Genomic DNA, 18,501 nt, shown 5'->3' on the forward strand with positions numbered 1-18,501 from the left:
CGCAGGGTCCCCTGGCCCTGATCTTCCTGTTAAAAAATGGTGTCAGTAGCATTCAGAGATCAGCTGATTAATTCCATGGTTAATCCAATATAATTTGAAGAATTCACAGTCTGGTGAAGTCGGGGACTTGAAGGTTGGAGCAGAGGTTAGAGGAGAGAGGAGGAGATGCGACCACCCTCGCTGGAGTCCCAAGCAGAATCTTGTGTGACCTTGATCTTTGAGCTGTCTTTATAGACAACAATTTAGGGCCTTATTAATTGATTAATTGGTTAATTGATTAAATGTTAATTATTTTTAAGGATTCTGCAGAAATCATTGTGAACAACCCTATAGTTTGTATTTTCAATGTGTCCGTCACTGCCACCTTGGTTGTCTGATGGAGGACAACGGAATCTTTTTTGTATTTTTGCTTTTTAAAATCTCATTGGCCCACAGAGTCTCCAAATCCAACAGAGACTTTCCTTGCAGCTGAGGTTCCTTGAAATTATTCTCGGCATGAATGCCAGGCTGAAAACTCTGCAGAAGCCAAACAGTGTTCAGGAGGAGGCCGAACCTGCTTCTCTTTTGATCCCATTTTATAAACAAACAAGGCCTCCCCACTTCAGTGCATGTGGGCGATGAGTAGTTGGCTGCTGTTAGTTGTTTCTTTTTGTTTGTTTGTTTTTTTGCCCTGGTCTATGACCTGGTGCAAGGAAATTAAACAGCTCTCGCGATACTTCAAAGCAATACCTGCTGTCCATTCCGGACTTTTAGCTTTAGGTGACTGCTGTCTCGTTATTTTCTGTTATTTGCAACAAGCGTTCCAGCTCGCCTCGTGGGATGATGTGTGCATCTGAATCAGACAACTGATTAACTGATGCCTCCTTTTCTGCAGGGCTAATGGGATTTAAATACCCCTGATAATTCTCTGTCTGCCGGCAGGCTACCACACATCAGTCTGCTGATAACCCGCCTCGTTAGACACAATATGAATGGGGAAAACACAAAGGCACGTGTGCAAACACACAGGAAATGGCATCCTGCAGACATGGCACCAGATACAAATTTAAACATAATTAGTAAAAGCTCAAACTGCTTACAGTGCTGCAAAATGCCCAAGCGGTGACAGCACAAATACATCTGTTTGATGTTCCACATAATTACAGTTTATTCAGGAAAAATGTATCATTATGGTAAGACGTTTGTTGGTATTAAATACTTCAAAGATGTCACAAGGAAAAATTAATTACAACACAATGGATTTATTGTTTTGACACCAAGGGACCGGAGTTAGAACTCTGCTCCACGAACAATATTTTTCCATTGTTTCTTCCACTATTATTACTTTACAAATTAAATCTGGTCTTACAGGTTTTAATGTGTAATAGCAGTAATGTCCCTCAAGGCCAAATGGCTGTTTGGTTGACAGCATGATGTTTCAGAAAGTTAGACTTCACTGGAACTTTCTGGATCAGGGTGGCTTTGGGACAATAAAGAGTTGGATTTTGAGATGGATTTGGATACAGTATTTGGCAGAACTTGGAGTCTGCTAGTTTTATTTATATCCAGTCGTCACGTGGCGATACCTTGGTGGCGAGGAAAACTGTCTCTCCATTGATCCCTTGAACACAAACCATCAATCAATCAATTTTCAATCAATTTTATTTATATAGCGCCAAATCACAACAAACAGTTGCCCCAATCAATCAATCAATCAATCAATCAATTTTATTTATATAGCGCCAAATCACAACAAACAGTTGCCCCAAGGCGCTTTATATTGTAAGGCAAGGCCATACAATAATTACGTAAAAACCCCAATGGTCAAAACGACCCCCTGTGAGCAAGCACTTGGCGACAGTGGGAAGGAAAAACTCCCTTTTAACAGGAAGAAACCTCCAGCAGAACCAGGCTCAGGGAGGGGCAGTCTTCTGCTGGGACTGGTTGGGGCTGAGGGAGAGAACCAGGAAAAAGACATGCTGTGGAGGGGAGCAGAGATCAATCACTAATGATTAAATGCAGAGTGGTGCATACAGAGCAAAAAGAGAAAGAAACACTCAGTGCATTATGGGAACCCCCCAGCAGTCTAAGTCTATAGCAGCATAACTAAGGGATGGTTCAGGGTCACCTGATCCAGCCCTAACTATAAGCTTTAGCAAAAAGGAAAGTTTTAAGCCTAATCTTAAAAGTAGAGAGGGTGTCTGTCTCCCTGATCCGAATTGGGAGCTGGTTCCACAGGAGAGGAGCCTGAAAGCTGAAGGCTCTGCCTCCCATTCTACTCTTACAAACCCTAGGAACTACAAGTAAGCCTGCAGTCTGAGAGCGAAGCGCTCTATTGGGGTGATATGGTACTATGAGGTCCCTAAGATAAGAAGGGACCTGATTATTCAAAACCTTATAAGTAAGAAGAAGAATTTTAAATTCTATTCTGGAATTAACAGGAAGCCAATGAAGAGAGGCCAATATGGGTGAGATATGCTCTCTCCTTCTAGTCCCCGTCAGTACTCTAGCTGCAGCATTTTGAATTAACTGAAGGCTTTTCAGGGAACTTTTAGGACAACCTGATAATAATGAATTACAATAGTCCAGCCTAGAGGAAATAAATGCATGAATTAGTTTTTCAGCATCACTCTGAGACAAGACCTTTCTAATTTTAGAGATATTGCGTAAATGCAAAAAAGCAGTCTTACATATTTGTTTAATATGCGCTTTGAATGACATATCCTGATCAAAAATGACTCCAAGATTTCTCACAGTATTACTAGAGGTCAGGGTAATGCCATCCAGAGTAAGGATCTGGTTAGACACCATGTTTCTAAGATTTGTGGGGCCAAGTACAATAACTTCAGTTTTATCTGAGTTTAAAAGCAGGAAATTAGAGGTCATCCATGTCCTTATGTCTGTAAGACAATCCTGCAGTTTAGCTAATTGGTGTGTGTCCTCTGGCTTCATGGATAGATAAAGCTGGGTATCATCTGCGTAACAATGAAAATTTAAGCAATGCCGTCTAATAATACTGCCTAAGGGAAGCATGTATAAAGTGAATAAAATTGGTCCTAGCACAGAACCTTGTGGAACTCCATAATTAACCTTAGTCTGTGAAGAAGATTCCCCATTTACATAAACAAATTATAATCTATTAGATAAATATGATTCATACCATAGTACCTCTCCTTCATTAACTTTACAAAGGTGTCTGAAAACGAGCCACAATAACTTCTATGAAAGATCCTGAGCAAAATGGGTTGTCAAAATAAATTTGTCAAGATCTTGAGGTTTCCCCACGATGACATGCCCACCACAGTTCTGGTAAATGGCACAAAAACTGGTCTTCAATATTCAATCAGGTGTAAAGCAGGGTAGCGTCATTGCCCCAACGATCTTCACCACCTTTGTGGAATCAATCCTCCACCTGATCAAGGACAGGGCACCACCATTAAATGACATCATGTACAGAATGGATGGAAAGCTCTGAACCTGAGCTGACTGAGATCCAAGAAGAAAATCACCGCCACTTCATGCCTGGAATTCCAGTATGTTGCCAACAGCGGTGTGTCATCCTTCAAGGCCCCTTCACACATAACACAATTGAAGCCGACTGGCGCATTAAGGAGAAATCACATGCCACTTGTGAAAAATCAGAGCAGCCTCAAATACCTCGTACAGCTGTCGCCACAGCCGTTCGTACACACCAGCGGCCGGAAGACAGCGACTGCACTGCGAGTGCCCATTCAACCCCCCTCTTAGTAGGTGTCGGCCAAATCCGAGGTGCCACACATGAACATCCAACACCACTCGCTGGGCTCTTAGAAAAGGCGGGACTATTTGCACTCCCAGCACGATAGTGGAGTGCAGGTGACCACATTTGACCTATATGTGAAAATTGTCTAAGTGCAACATGAGTGTGCCATTACCAAGCAACACATATGTCAAGCAAGTGGCCCCCAACACATGTGGTGTGTGTGTGTCGCACCCCCCAACACATGTGGCGTGTGTTGGGGGAGCACACTTGCATGACATTCTGGTAATTATGTACAGACAAGATCACATGGGGACAGGCCAGCCACATCTGAGCACACACAGCATGGCAAGGCGCCTCTCAGCTGCTCACCGGCCAGTGACTCACTAACAGCTGGAAATGATGGCTCAGTGCACATGACGTGTTAATTTAAAAACACAGAGAACACAGCCATGACAAGTATATAAATAAATGCTACAATAAGTACATACATAGTTACATAACAAATAACTAAAATAAACAGTCACACAACAAAGAAAGAGTGACACTTTGTTCTGTGTGCTGATCGAAAAGGTGGGCGTGTCTGCATACAGCAGCAGCTGTTGAGATCTCTGGACCTGCAAGTCACAGCTGGAGAACACATACCGTGTTATGATGGACATGACGTTACAACTGTCCACCGTGAGGCACGTGTGTATGCGTGCTGTCCTCACATGGAAATACATAAAACCATATATCACCTTTGCAGCAGGCGACCATGCACACACATCGGTAGGCTCTGCCGAGTGAAAAGGACCGTCTGATCATGTGTACACTCAGCTGGTGATCTGAATGTCACGTCACACACGTGAGCTATTGTCCACATAATGTAGTGTCCTTCAGTGCGGCGCTGGCTGGACACGTGCGGGGCCGGCTGGACATGAGGCCAGCAGATGTGGACATGATAAGAGCGCACTGCTTCATTCATGTTATTCATGACTGCATGTCTGCGACCATGGGTCATATACAGAGGAACAGAAGGGTCATACTTGTATTGTCCGCTCGATGAGAGGGATTAAATATTCGAAATTGCAACTTTTTTTTTGTTTTTTGTGTGTGGTTTATTTTCCCCCACATCAGTGGTGCGATGTGGTGTCACATGTTCCAGGTGCTCGCAGTGTTTCCACGGTATCGTACACGCCTGTCCCGACAGAAGGTGGAATGTTTCGTGGTTCCCCATTTCGTTTTTTGTTCGCACATTTTCGGCCGGTTTCTGCTTCTTTGGCCCAATTTTGTGCTATGTGTGAAGGGGCCCTTACAGAAGAAGATCTCCAGAAAATCCTTGAACCTTTGACCAAGACTGTACCAAGCTTCATCTTCACATTTATATCCAGTGCCTTGTTGCATGTAGAGACAGACAAACAAACAAACTCTTCTTCAAAGACTGGACCTGAAACCTTTGGTAATTAAATCAAAACTGTTAAAGGTTTTTTTTTTTCCAAGCAAACAAATGATATTTTTTGAGGGCCGTGACAGTTCAGATTTATCTTCATATTTCACATCAACTCAGATTAAATCTTGTGTTCTAACTGGCCTGTTTGTGTGACAGGGCGACGGTAAAACCAGGCCTGTCATTCAGAGCAGCGCGACCCAGCAATCCAACGCAGTGGGACGTGGCGGCGGACCCCGGACGAGGAGGAGCCTCAAACACCATCTCTGTGGCCTGCCAGAGGAAAGCTGCTGTGACTGCAAAGAGGTCAGTCCACTGCTCGTGCACATGTGGTGTTCTGGGCTCTTTTGTCATACTTTCACCATATTTTCGGTGCACACGCTACGTCTGTTATCAGCCTTTATTGTCTGCTATTGATCGAGCCTTCTAAGATTTCAGTAATCTCAGCTGCTGCCGTAAACATGGTCGATGAACCGACAGGAAAAAAATGTTTTCTTCTGTAAATGCACTTGAGGGAGCAGGAAAAAGTTGAAAGTGGGTATTTTTTTTTCCATTTTTTTTCAGTGTGTATCAGTTTGCAGCATTGTACTCAGCTGCACACACTCCAAGTAGTCAAGTGAAGGGAAAATAGAATTTTTTTGTCTGTGTAAGTGAATGTGTTACTGCATCAATTTTGATGCAATTCTCTCCTCTCTGAGTATGTTGAGCCAAGAGACGGCTTCTTTGTATTTCCATGAAAAAAAAGAAAAGAAAAAGAAATGAGTTTTATTCATATATTCTCCTGCTTTCTGTTGCTTTTTGGTAAAAGCATCTCTGAGTATTGACGGCACTGGAACAGACACTTATTTCTCTTTTCAGCATGTGGTGACGCAGCAGAGGGAGGACCAAAATATCTCAGTAGAACCGTTTACATGGTCGTTAAGTTTAAATACTTGTCCACATTATTTGAATTCTCACTGTTGAAGTTGGGATAAAAGTTGATTTCTGCCTGTGTGATTTGGTTTTCTTGAGGTTAAAACGATATGCCAGTACATCCTTAAATACACACTTTGTGATGTTTGCATTTGTGATTCGCAACTCTGGAACAATTTCAATCTGAAAAAAGTTAGATTTAAAGCTACAGTGTGTAGAATTTCTGGGTGTTTTGTATTTTAGAAAAAAAAGGAATATAGGTCCATTTAATATGTATATGTCGCAGACATGAATGAGTGCAGCTCTTCAGCATCTCACCATGTCATTTAGATCCTTGAGACTTTTTTTCAGTAAATGCTTCTGGGGAGCATCAGCATGGCTAAACACCTTCAACTTCTGGGGTCTTTGCCCCATACCTCCCAAATACAGCCCTCTTAACCCCCTGCCATTTTAAGAATTTTTTTATTTGCGTCTCACACACCTCGGAAAAAAATCTCACCATCTCAATTAGGTCCTTCACACTTTATTTTCAGTAAATGCTTCTGGGGAGCATAAGCATGGCTAAAAACCTTCAACTTCTTGGGAGCTTTGCCCCCCTGACCCTTATCCTCCCCCCATTTTAAGCATTTCCTTTATTTCCATCTCACATGCCTGGAAAAATGTCCTCACCATGTAATTTAGGTCCTTCAGACTTTTTTTTTCAGTAAATGCTTCTGGGGAGCATTGGCATGACTAAAAACCTTAAGCTTCACAGTGTGTAGAATTTCTGAATTTTAGAAAAAAATGGAATATATCATCTGTTTATTAGTGTATAATTATCTGCAATAATGAATACATGTATTTGGATAATGTAGGAATGTGGCCTTCATATTGATATGTGAGCGGACCCCTTCGTGAAGCCCGCCATCTTGATACAGTAAGCCAAAGCGGACATGCCAAGTCTTTGGAATTTTGCAGCATTGCAGGAAGAGTGAAAAAAAGAAAAGAGGAGGAATCAGTGGTTGTTGGCCAGTATGCTGTCTACTGATTGCTCATTCAGGCTAACTAGTTCAGTAACTCGAATTTTTGTAAAATATAGTATTATATATATTATCACAGAAGAAAGCAAGGCAGCACAAATACGTGTCAACAAAGAAGCGAAAACATGAAGGGAAACAGAATTGTGACCAGTGAGGGCATAATGCAATCTGCAACCTTACCACTAGATGACACTAAACCCTACACATTGTAGCTTTAAAGTTGCCCACCCCATTGTTATGTATATTAAGAACAAGCTTAAAATTTAATTCCACATTATGATACGCAAGAATCATTATGCACAATGTGCCTTAATACATTTATGTAATGTGAAGTTGCATCAGGAAGGGCATCTGGCGTAAAACTTGTGCCAAATCAACATGCAGATGCTGCTTGGATCTGGTGTGGTGACCCCAAGTGAAAACAAGGGAGCAGCCAAAGGGACTTACTTACATTTAATAACGCAAAAGACTTACAAAGTTTATCCACCAGGGGACAGATAAGTTCAGAATCATCCCCCACTGAAAGGGGGAGATCATTTTTGGCATCCTTGACACTGTGGAATTACATGGTGACATTATTGCGGTGAAACTCTGTTCCTCGTCAGAACTCATGCTGCGGTCACATTAGCTACAAAGACAGCAAAATGCAATTGCTTTGTCGCTTGATGGGCATGTCTATAAGGTGTCTTGTAAATCACTTCAAAGGTTTATTTGAATACTATGAAGATCCTTTTTATGACTTAGATTGTAAAAATAAAGAAAGAAATGGGACTACAGCTTTTTAAAATAAATAAATAAATTTAAATGATTCATGTTACTGAAGTGAGCATGAACTTGGCAAAACTAAGCAAAGTATTAGACTTTGTAGCTGAGTGTCACCTTGCTTTGATTATTTTATTTAAAATTACATTTCCTTGCTATGCTGTTGTACCTCTCACAAGTAAAATTTAATTTTGTAGCACTTTCTCTTTCATACCCACTTCAGGTCAGTCTGGCCTGATGCTGATGGGGCACACCAGTAGCCGCCTCTGCCTAGCAACCTCCCGCCCACACCCACGCACCACCCGCCGTCCGTCCGACCCACTTATATCCATAATCACCCATAATCACGGCTACGTTATCCAGGCTTAAGTGTTTGCACGTTCAGAAGTGGAGATTAGAAAAGAGAGATTCCAAGTCCTGTCCCTTGTACTGAGGTTTCACCAGGACGCACACGAACAAAACATGCTAGCACATACACATGTCCTCCCAGCACTGTGCTTTGAAGTGATGATACGTGCCAGGATTTAATCGATGGATTTCGAGGAAATAGGGGCATTAACCCCTACTGTGTGTTCTCTGCATCTTCTACAGTACTGTCGCTCATGATTTTATTTTAAAGTGCAAATGGTTCCAGTGAAAAACATGGAGTGCATTTGACAGAAACACAAATATATCAGTGAACTGCCTATTTTATATGACACTGTCTGACTATCTACTTTTTTGTGTTTAAGAATTGCCAAGATAGAATTTTTATTCATATTGGTGAAAGGCTGTAAGCTAAATAAAGTAGATAATGTGTAGTTATTGGTGAGCTAAAGAAAAGTTAAATTAAAAGTTAAATTATTTGGTAAAACCACTCCATGTTTACAGATTTACACACAATATCATAATATCACATTGGATGCTCAACAATGCCACTTTTGCTACATGCTAACTAGACAACCTAGCGAACCTGGTAAGGCATACTGTCCAGAAAGCTAGCTAGCCACAGGTGAGGGTTTGGAAAAACTAGATGAATTGCTACTTGAGTCAGATATTAGCTACAGGAAAAGTGTTACAACTGACTGGTAACTTGTTTTGGGGATAGTTTGTATTTTGATGGAAAATCTGAATTTGTTACATTTCTGTGCTGTTATGCAGCAAGCTCCAGTGCTAACAGCCACCATTTTTTGACAGCGTGAACATGTCCTAACAAAACAATAGCAAAAAGAGAGAAATGAAATGAGTGAAATATTTGAAAAGGATTGAAAGTTGACAATGTGGAACAAAGTTTAAATGACTTGGCAGAAACTTGAGTTCAGTACTATGGTAAATGGGCTGCCAAAAAAAAAAAAAAAAATAAAAAAAAAAAATAAAAAATGGATGTGATATTTGATGAGAGCATACCAGAGTATTTGCCAAGATCAAACAGAAAAGAGAGCAGAATGTGAATAAAAAGCTCAACCACCTTGATGTAAAGCAGAATTATCCACAATGCAAAACCGTGAACCTCAATATGACCAAAATTCACACTGAATGAATGAATGAACCAATAAAAGAAAGTACAGCTTCAAGCAAAACAAATATAAAGAAGCATTCATGTGGAATAAAAGGAAAAAAGAACTTAAGAGGCAAGGTGATGAAGCTAGAAATGAAGAATAAAAAAATCAACAAACACAATCATCATGTCCCCCAAAACATAAAAGTACACTTTGCCAAGACATGTCTACAAGTATGAATTTTGCACAACAGAAAAACTGGGGGAAAAAACATTTTCTTGGCTTTGTATCATGACTTTTGTGAATTTGATCAATACTATGCTTGCAGCGCTTGAGAAGCTGAGTGAGGAATCTGTGTGTCTGGGTTTGCAGTTGTCCAAGACCAAGATCCAGACTTTTAACAACTTACTGGGATCAGCCGTCAGAAGTGTATCTGTATGTGGTAACAGTGTTGAACTTGTAGAGAGGTTTACTGATCTCAGCAGTGACATTCGTGTCTCTGTGTCCTCCACTGTTGAGTTCGAGAGATGACTGAGGTTAGTGGACAGGGACAGGGGTCTATCTTTGCAGGAAAATGAAGGTCCAAGTCTTTAGGGTCCTGGTGCTTCCTGTCTTGCTGTATGGTTGTAAGACTTGGAGGCTAACCAGTGACCTAAGCTGAAGACTAATTTTCATTGGTAATAAGAGTCTTCGAAGGATACTTGGGTACTGCTGGAATGACTTTGTGTCAAACAAGTGGTTACTTAGAGAGACAAAAATGAAAAGTATCACTTGCATTGTGATGGAGTGTCAAATTCGACATTTGGGCCATGTGGTGCATTTCTCTCTGCTTGAGCCAACACACAGGTATCTGAAGGCTGAGGATGCCAAAGGGATAGTAAAGAAGCTTGAATCTTAGACTGGACTGGGTTGCTTGACGTGAGGATGTTTCGCTTCAAATCGCAGAAGCTTCCTCAGCTAAAATTCTTGCTTTCTGACTTTTGTCTGACCCTTGTCGAGAAGAACAAACAGAACCCACAAAAGCTGGAGTTTTAAACCTAACCAGACCCCTCCTACCGAGAGGCAGACTGCTATTGGCTAGTGACTAAACAATTGCTTTAATTAGCACCTATTGTGCTCTTGTTAGCACCCTCCTAATGACAGGGTAGCTGTCCCTCCTAACGATGGGACTGATGCCTCTCCTGATGACGTGAATGACTCATTACCATGAACAAAAGACTGAAACTGCTTTGACCTGAGTACCCCATTGTAAACAGGGGACAAAGCATGTCTCAGACCTCCTCCCCGGTTAAGGCTGGGTTTCAAATGTTTCACATAGAATGCCTCCTACACCCCTCTCTCAAACCATTTCTTCTCTCTGGCTAAGATTTTAACTTCCTTGTCCTAAATGTGTGGTTAGTGTCTTTAAGGTGGAGATGAACTGCAGACTGAGGTCCACTGGTGCCCTCTCTGCAGTGCTGGTATAGCCTTTTATGTAACGGTTGCTTAGTCTCACCTATGTAGTGTTCGTTACAGTTTTCCTGCCAAAGGGATGTCCACATTTCTCCAGTTTGTGGCAGACAGATGGTTATTTTAGAGATGTGGGGATGGACCAGTTGTTTGCTTGGATAGTTGCCGTCCAGGACCCAGGGTGTTTTCGTAGTGTTGCGGGGACGAGAAAGACTCCTAGATTTGAGTTTGCATCTTGAAACTTTAATTGCAGAAGTGTACAAGTTTCTCAAAGTAGTTTGACTTAGGAGGGTACTTCAAAAAGTTCTCAGCCTCACCTGGAATCACATGTATCTGGATGCTCAAGATGGTACCTTGTCCCAATACAGTCAGGTCCTGAAGTATCTCAGCGGTGATGTAATTTTTGTAATTTTGCCTCTGCACAGTGCAGACAAAACTCACACTACAAGCAGTTTCTTAATTTACAGCCACAGAAGCATATTCCTCATTATTATTTGTCTCAGTGGTTTCCCTCAATTGTCTCCTTGTTGGACACCACTCAGTTTTTGAGAACTGCTTCATCTACACAGGTTTACCAGACAGTACCACCAAATATTTATTTTCTGACTATTTATGTAAATTAAGTCTGACATGTTCTATGAAGGGCCGTACAAGCCATAAATTTGTTTTGGCCCTCTCACATGTATACCTTCATACGTAATTCTTTTTTTCATTTGTCCACTGACTGACTTGTCAAAATAAATAAATAATCAAGAGCAAACTGAGATTTCTGACATCTGCCAGTCCAGATCCGGATCACCTCCAAAATTCAGTGGAGTCTTCCATTCCATAATATCTATCTAATCTATCTAATTTGGTGAGAATCTGTGAAGTAGTTTTGACATAATTCTTACAAGCCTATAAAGAGAAACCCTGAATCAAAATCCCGATCCAGATCACCTCTGAATTTCAGTGCAGTCATACATGGCCTATTATGTAACTGTAGTGCAAATTTGGTGAGAATCCATGAAGTAGTTTTGACGTAATGCTTCAAAGCCTATATAAAGTAAAACTTGATCCATGATCTGGATCTGGATCACCTCCAAAATTTAATGGACTCTTCCATGGCCTAATATGTATCTGTGGTGAAGATTTCGTCAAAATCCATGCAGCAGTTTTGACGTAATCTTGCTGAGAGTCAGATAGACAAGCAGAGGGCACAAGCAGAGGGTCACCCCTTTGAGTCTGGTCTGCTTGAGGTTTCTTCCTCAGGGGGAGTTTTTCTTTACCACTGTCACCTGTGTGCTTGCTCTGGGGATTGGTAAGATTACACCTTACTTGTGTGAAGCACCTCGAGGCAACTTTGTTGTGATTTTGCGCTACTATACAAATGAAATAAATTGAATTGACAGACAAATAAATAAATAAATGCCAATTAATTTGAATTTTGATTTATTTGATTTAACCTTTATTTAACCAGCTAACGTACTAAGAAAAAAAAATATTTACAATAACGACCTGGTGGGCTGAAAATGCCTTTTTTTTGTATGCGATGATCTGAATAATAAGTCCCTTCGGCTGCTCCCTTGATTTTCCACTCAGAGTCGCTACAGCATATCCGAGATGGATCTTGCATGGTGAATTGGCATAGGTTTTACACTGGATCCCCTTCCTGAAGCAACTCCACATTACATGGGGAAATGTGGCAGGGATGGGGTTTGAATTGGGAACCTCCTGCACCAAAACCAAGTGCACTAACCACTTGGCCACCACCCTTGGGAGAGCAATGATGATCTCAATAAAAACACAAATACATAAATGGTTCATACAATTATTTTGTTATACCACAATCACATCTTTGTTAAATTTCAATTCTATTGTGTTGGTATACAGAAGGAAAATTACAAAAAAATCATCATTGTCCAAATACATTTTTATTAGGATTGTGGAATATGGATTACAGGATGCACCTGAGCTCAATTTTGAACTTCATGGCAAAGGCTGTGAATATGTATGCTTTTTATTTTTAATAAATTTGCAAAAATCTCAAAAAACATTTTCACATTGTCATTATGGGGTATTGTGTGTAGAATTCTGAAGAAAAAAAGAATTTCATCCATTTTGGAATAAGGCTGTAACAATAAAGTGGAAAAAGTGAAGTGCTGTGAATACTTTCTGGATGATGCATTGTAAGTGTATGTCTCATGCATTTTGTCATTTTTTTTTGGTTCTGTTCCTTTCTGCAGAAGCTTTACATACTTCAGTTCATTTTCACCAAGTTTCATCATGCAAGATAAATGATTATAAAATGTTCTGTCTACACCCTGTTAGTTCAGATGTTTTCCAAATATTGAAATCCATTTCTAACCTACAACCTTTTTTTGTAAACAGGGGCCTCCTAGAGGTCTTTCAGCTGGACTTTGTGCCAAACAATGTTTCACAACAGATTGAGAGTCATGTCATTTCCTGGCGTCTGGAGTCACTTGGAAACATCAAGGATGTGGGTGCGATGCAGATCTACAGCACACCAAAGGACTACGTGGGCCTGGCGCCAGTGGTCATGGTGAGAAATGTGTCTTTATGTGACATGTAATAAGTAACTAGTAGTCTTGTAATTTTGAGTCCCGCAAATTAAAGCATTTGCTCACCACTCTTCATGTTGTGGTCTGGAGAATTGGTCTGGCTCCAGTTTTGTTTTTTTCCTCAGCCCGGCCTCCAGTGTCTCTGTCTCCTGCACTGTAAGAATGATCAGGAGATTCAACTTAAAAACTTAAGTGCAGTGAAAGCAGGGTGGACCCATTTTTAGGGGGGACCGTTCAGTCTGCGACACTAGTACTGCCAGAATACTTCAGTATTAAGATAAAGTAAAGAAACCCAGATTTTCTTCTCTCTAGCTTCATCATCCATCCCCTCCTGAGAAATTCCAAGTCATTCCCAGGTTACTTAGCCATGTAGTCCCTCCGGTGTATTTGGTTTCTACCAAGCCTCAACTTCTGGCCATCAAAAATGAAGCTACCTGTAAGAAGAAAAAGTTGCAGTTCTTTGAATGCCACTAGAGGCTGGCTCTAAAAAAAACCCAACAGATTCTCATGGAAGCCCATGTTAAAATGTCCAACTTTAGAGGAGCATGAAACATGTTTACAGTATAGCCTGGTACAAAAACCAGGGCGCTAACTCATTAGTTTAAGACTTTTTAGGCAGGTGGTGGCCAATTGTTTAAGTGCACTTGTTCCCAGTGTGGAAGATTGCATAATATGGAGTTGCGTCTAGAAGGGTAGCCAGCTTAAAACTTCCACCTCAGATTTGCTTGTGGTGACCCCGAGTGAAAACAAGGGTGAATCTGGAGGGACTTACTCTTAACACATTTTAGGCCATGAAGTTATACATAATCAGGGGTGTGGTTGCTTTGAGTAACAGCTGTATGTCCCGCTGAGCTGAGAGTTCCCTGCCCTGTTGCAGACATTACTAGCGGTGGCTGATAGTTGTTGTAGACAATCATGTCTGTCCTTTGTGAGACGTTTTGACAAATATCTGTAATAATATGGCTTGTTGTGCGGTTAAATTGTCCGAGCTGTTCTTCTAAGAAGTCTGTGCTCCTGTATTACTGTCAAGTGAAATTTTCATGTTATTTAATTTTGCATGTTAGCGGCATTTGCACTTTTCACAGCTATCAGCAGAGGTGGGACAAAGTCACTGTCAAGTCATTCTCAAGTCATCAATCTGGAAGTCTCAAGTCAAGACTCAGGTCAAGTCTCAAGTCAGCTATAGTCAATTGGTGGACATTATGACTTGAGACTTGACTTGAGACTTGCAGATTCATGACTTGAGACTGACTTTCTGGTGACTTCTTCCCACCTCTGGCTATCAGTAGCTTCATAATGTTTGTAATTATTGAAAAAATAAGCAGGTCATAATTTTTAATACCAACACCCAAGCCAACTGTAAATGGACTGCATTTATATAGCGCTTTTGCATCTGCATCAGATGCTCAAAGCACTTTACAATCATGCCTCACATTCCCCCCGATGTCAGGGTACTGCCATACAAGGTGGTCATTACACATCGGGAGCAACTAGGGGATTGAGGACCTTGCCCCAGGGCCTTTAGTGATTTTGTGGTCAGGCTGGGATTTGAGCCAAGGATCCTCTGGTCTCAAGCCCAACCCTTAACCACTAGACCATCACCTCCCCAACTGTCACAAAAACCACTGCCCAGTCCCTTCAAGACCCATTGATGGGTTAGCCATGATGTAGGCACAGCTAAGTGCTGCCAACACATACTTTTTGAGCTTCAAAATGACTCTTCTGGGTTTCTTCAGAAAAAGTTCAGGTGATGTCACAGAGGGCTTGTCCACTCCACAGTATTTACTCTTTCCAAGTTGGATTTGCTTGAAGTTGATACCTGAACTGGCTGCTTTCTAAGCGAGTGAGCAGCAGTTCTACTTCTTTCAGATTTCAGAACTTCTCCCCCAGTTGAGTCCTGTCACCCTTTGAAGGACATTTATTTCATCTTCTTACAGCCGCAATCTCATTTGCTATTACGACAGGAAGGTTTTGATCATAGGTGAGGCTTGCAATGTCGATCAACAAGAAAATAGGGAACTTTCAACTCAGTTCCCTCCTCACTGCGATAGTTTGAAGTCGTGCCCACTTCACGGGTGATGCTGCCTCAATCACGTGTTGATCTCCTGCTCCATTTTTCTCACTATCACCGCTGCAAAAAATCCCTCTACCTGTAATATTTTACAGCATCACCTGTTTTCTATCAAGAAAAACAGCAAAAACTAATCTACCAACAACCACAGCAAAAGGTTTATCTTTGAGTAAAAGACTGATCGGACAAAAGAAATTCTGGTCACTCAAGATAAATATAATGCTGTTTTCAGAATAAAACCTGAATTGCTTCAGCTGATCTCGATCACTGTAGGATTATATGTCAGAGCTGGCAGAAACGTGTTGCTCTGTGACTCGCCGTAGTGCACCAAAATTGCTTTCTGTTTTGGCAAAACCCTCATCCAATGGCTTATGTTTGGGTCAGTGTCACTCTCTGAAGTGGAGCGTGTCTTTTTCGGGATTGCGGTCAGCAGCTGTCGAGCAGAGATGACAACCTGAAGCTGCCGGGGGAACATCTGCCCGACGTTGTAGCCCGCCAGCATCGGGAGGACAGGCGGGCTGATCTCCCAGAGCTTCTTAGTCACACTTTGCGCGGCCTGTCATAGATTCAAAGGACACGATCAAAGATCCTGTAAACTGTAAAGTAGTTGTAAGTCTGTGTTGGACGAAGAGTTGCTGTGCTAGAAAAATAGCAACATCAGCCTTGATGATGACTTACGAGATGAATGCGCTAAGCTGCTTCAAAGATGCACAGAATAAGATGGGGATGAGTCAGAATATTGGAGATGTAATGGGGTTTAGGTGCGACTGAGAAGAATTGATGATTAATAGATGATGTGATGTCTTTTAATCCAGGTATAGAGAGATTCAAAGATGCATGTTGCCTTCACATCGATGCTATTTTTAGTAGGTGCATCTGTCCACTTTTTGAACATTTGAATTAAATTTGTTGGCCTGTGAGGGTTTAATCCTCGTTAGGCTTGCGAACACCCGCTGTCTGCCTGTTTTCCCTGCAGCTGTACAAATCGTGTTGATTGTATGCAGGAACAAACCCATCATGCATCTCTTCATAGGAATGCATCAAAATGTATCAAATACTAAATCATTTTTAACAACCATTTCTCTCTCCTAGTTGCACCTTATGCTTTTAGATGTTGTGTTTAAAAACAGTTTAAAATTTTACTGTCTGTTCTTTGAGATCCGAATGATTCTGCATGTCAGCTGCTTTTTGGTAATTAGATTAACTGCAATTGCAATTATTTTATGACATGCACTGCTAAAGTGGGAAATGAAACTACTACCTGTGCTGAGGCCTGAAACACTGCACTGCAAAATGTCAAAAAATGTATTTGTACACATTTCGTACAGTAAAATTTGGTTATTTTCCAGGCTGAAGCATATGTTGTCATAAGGTATGAGGAAAATGGTTTTATTTATTTATGGGTTGCTGCTAAGAAATTGTCAAAATTTAAATATAAAATGGGAGCCCTGCTTTCTAAATGGTCTCGTCTGTTTTCTTGTGTCAAAAGTCTACATTGCGTGTAATCTGGAATATTTACAAAACAAAATTATCACAGATTCATGTAGTCTTTGCTTCACTGTCTAGCAGTGGGTTCTTCTGTGTGGTCATGTTTAACAATCTTCTGGAGCTTTTCTGGCTAAAGATTGAAATGTTTTCAAGGAACCAAACGAGTCTAGTGGACCTGACTAAACATATTCGAATACCATGACCTGGATGACTGACAGTCCTTGGGCCAAGCAGATTTTCGGTACCACTTAAGGTGACGAAACAACACTTAGAACCACCACTTACCATGGCCTACACAAAAATGTATTACAGCCATCCCAGGGTGGCAGCTGTAGCCAGGTAGGGGTCAATGAAGAATTACACAGAGGTCAAAATTTAAAAATGCTCTAGTCTGATCATAACAATTCCAAAAAGGTATAGTTTGGACTATCTATGGCTAAGTGTTCTGGAGTTATGGGGTAAAAACAGCAAAAATGGTGCCAGAGGTCAGTTTCAGATTGTACAGGGGTCAAAAGTTAAAGTTGCTTCAATTTCAGGAAAAATTATGTCAATTATTGTTTGGGTTAATAGGGTTCTAATAAGGAATAGTTTGCACCATGTGTCATGCTTAGTTATGTTATGGGGTAACATATGTCACATGTCATAGAACCCAATGTACATCGACCTTGTTTGACCTTTACTTTGGAGATCAAACATTCAACAGTCAAAACTATTCCATTTATTAATCCTTTTATTTCAACCAGTAATTTGCATCATTTTTTACTGAAATTGGAGCAACTGTTGTGAAGGTGTAGGAACACGGACCCACAACAGGGGGCGCTAAATGAACAGACAATGGATAAGCCAAACAGTAACAATTTAATGTTGTGAAGTGCACAACGGAATACAGACAAACACAGTTTTGGTACCACAGAAAATTAAATGTTGAGTGACGTGTGGGCAGGCTTGAGGATAGGAGACGTCCGTCTTGAACCGAGCCGGATCCCACACAGCCCTCACCGCCAACGGATCTGAAGAACACCGGAGCCGCCAAGTCCTGGAGCCCCAGGTGGCCACCGTCTCCAGCTGTCAGACCGGGTACTGCTGGCAGAGAACAGAAACAGTTTAGATGAGTGTGACTTCGCTCAGTAATTCCACCGTCTGTGTTCTTTTGGGAGGGAGCACCTCCACCTCCAATCACACACTCGTGCAGCTCCTGTCTAACCACTTATCTGGTTGGGGTGTGAAGCGAAGCCGTCGCTGATCACACCAAACGCCAATCCCACCGATAAGGCAACACCACAGGAAAACGGTTGCAAATAAGTTCAGACTATAAGTCAATGTTTAGTTCAGCAGAGAAAATTACCTCCAAGGTAGCTGATTTCTCGGCGGGGAGGTGGAGTTGCAGTCCGGCCTTTATGGTGGTGGTGGTATGATGTGAATGAGTGACAGCTGGTGCTGATGACGGGTGACAGCTGTCACTCCCGGTTGCTATGACGCCCTCTCCTGCTTGAAGCCTGCACTTCAAGCAGGGCGCCATCTGGTGGTGGTGGGCCAGCAGTACCTCCTCTTCAGCGGCCCACACAACAGCAACTTTTGACCCCTGTACAAACTGAAACTGACCTTTGTCATTTT

The 18,501-nt window shown here is 41.5% G+C and overlaps 1 protein-coding gene across 1 annotated transcript in view; it reads left to right on the forward strand.

The window, feature by feature from the left end:
- The window catches only part of si:dkey-1d7.3 (transmembrane protein 132D), a 110,323-nt gene that overhangs the window by 43,481 nt on the left and 48,341 nt on the right, over nt 1-18,501 (forward strand). The window contains exons 3-4 of the mRNA XM_034192910.1: nt 5,307-5,453; nt 13,138-13,309. Of these exons, the coding sequence (XP_034048801.1) occupies nt 5,307-5,453; nt 13,138-13,309 (319 nt within the window). The remainder of the gene's footprint in view (nt 1-5,306; nt 5,454-13,137; nt 13,310-18,501) is intronic.

The sequence above is a fragment of the Thalassophryne amazonica genome, chromosome 17 (genome assembly GCF_902500255.1).
Source record: "Thalassophryne amazonica chromosome 17, fThaAma1.1, whole genome shotgun sequence".
NCBI lineage: Eukaryota > Metazoa > Chordata > Actinopteri > Batrachoidiformes > Batrachoididae > Thalassophryne > Thalassophryne amazonica.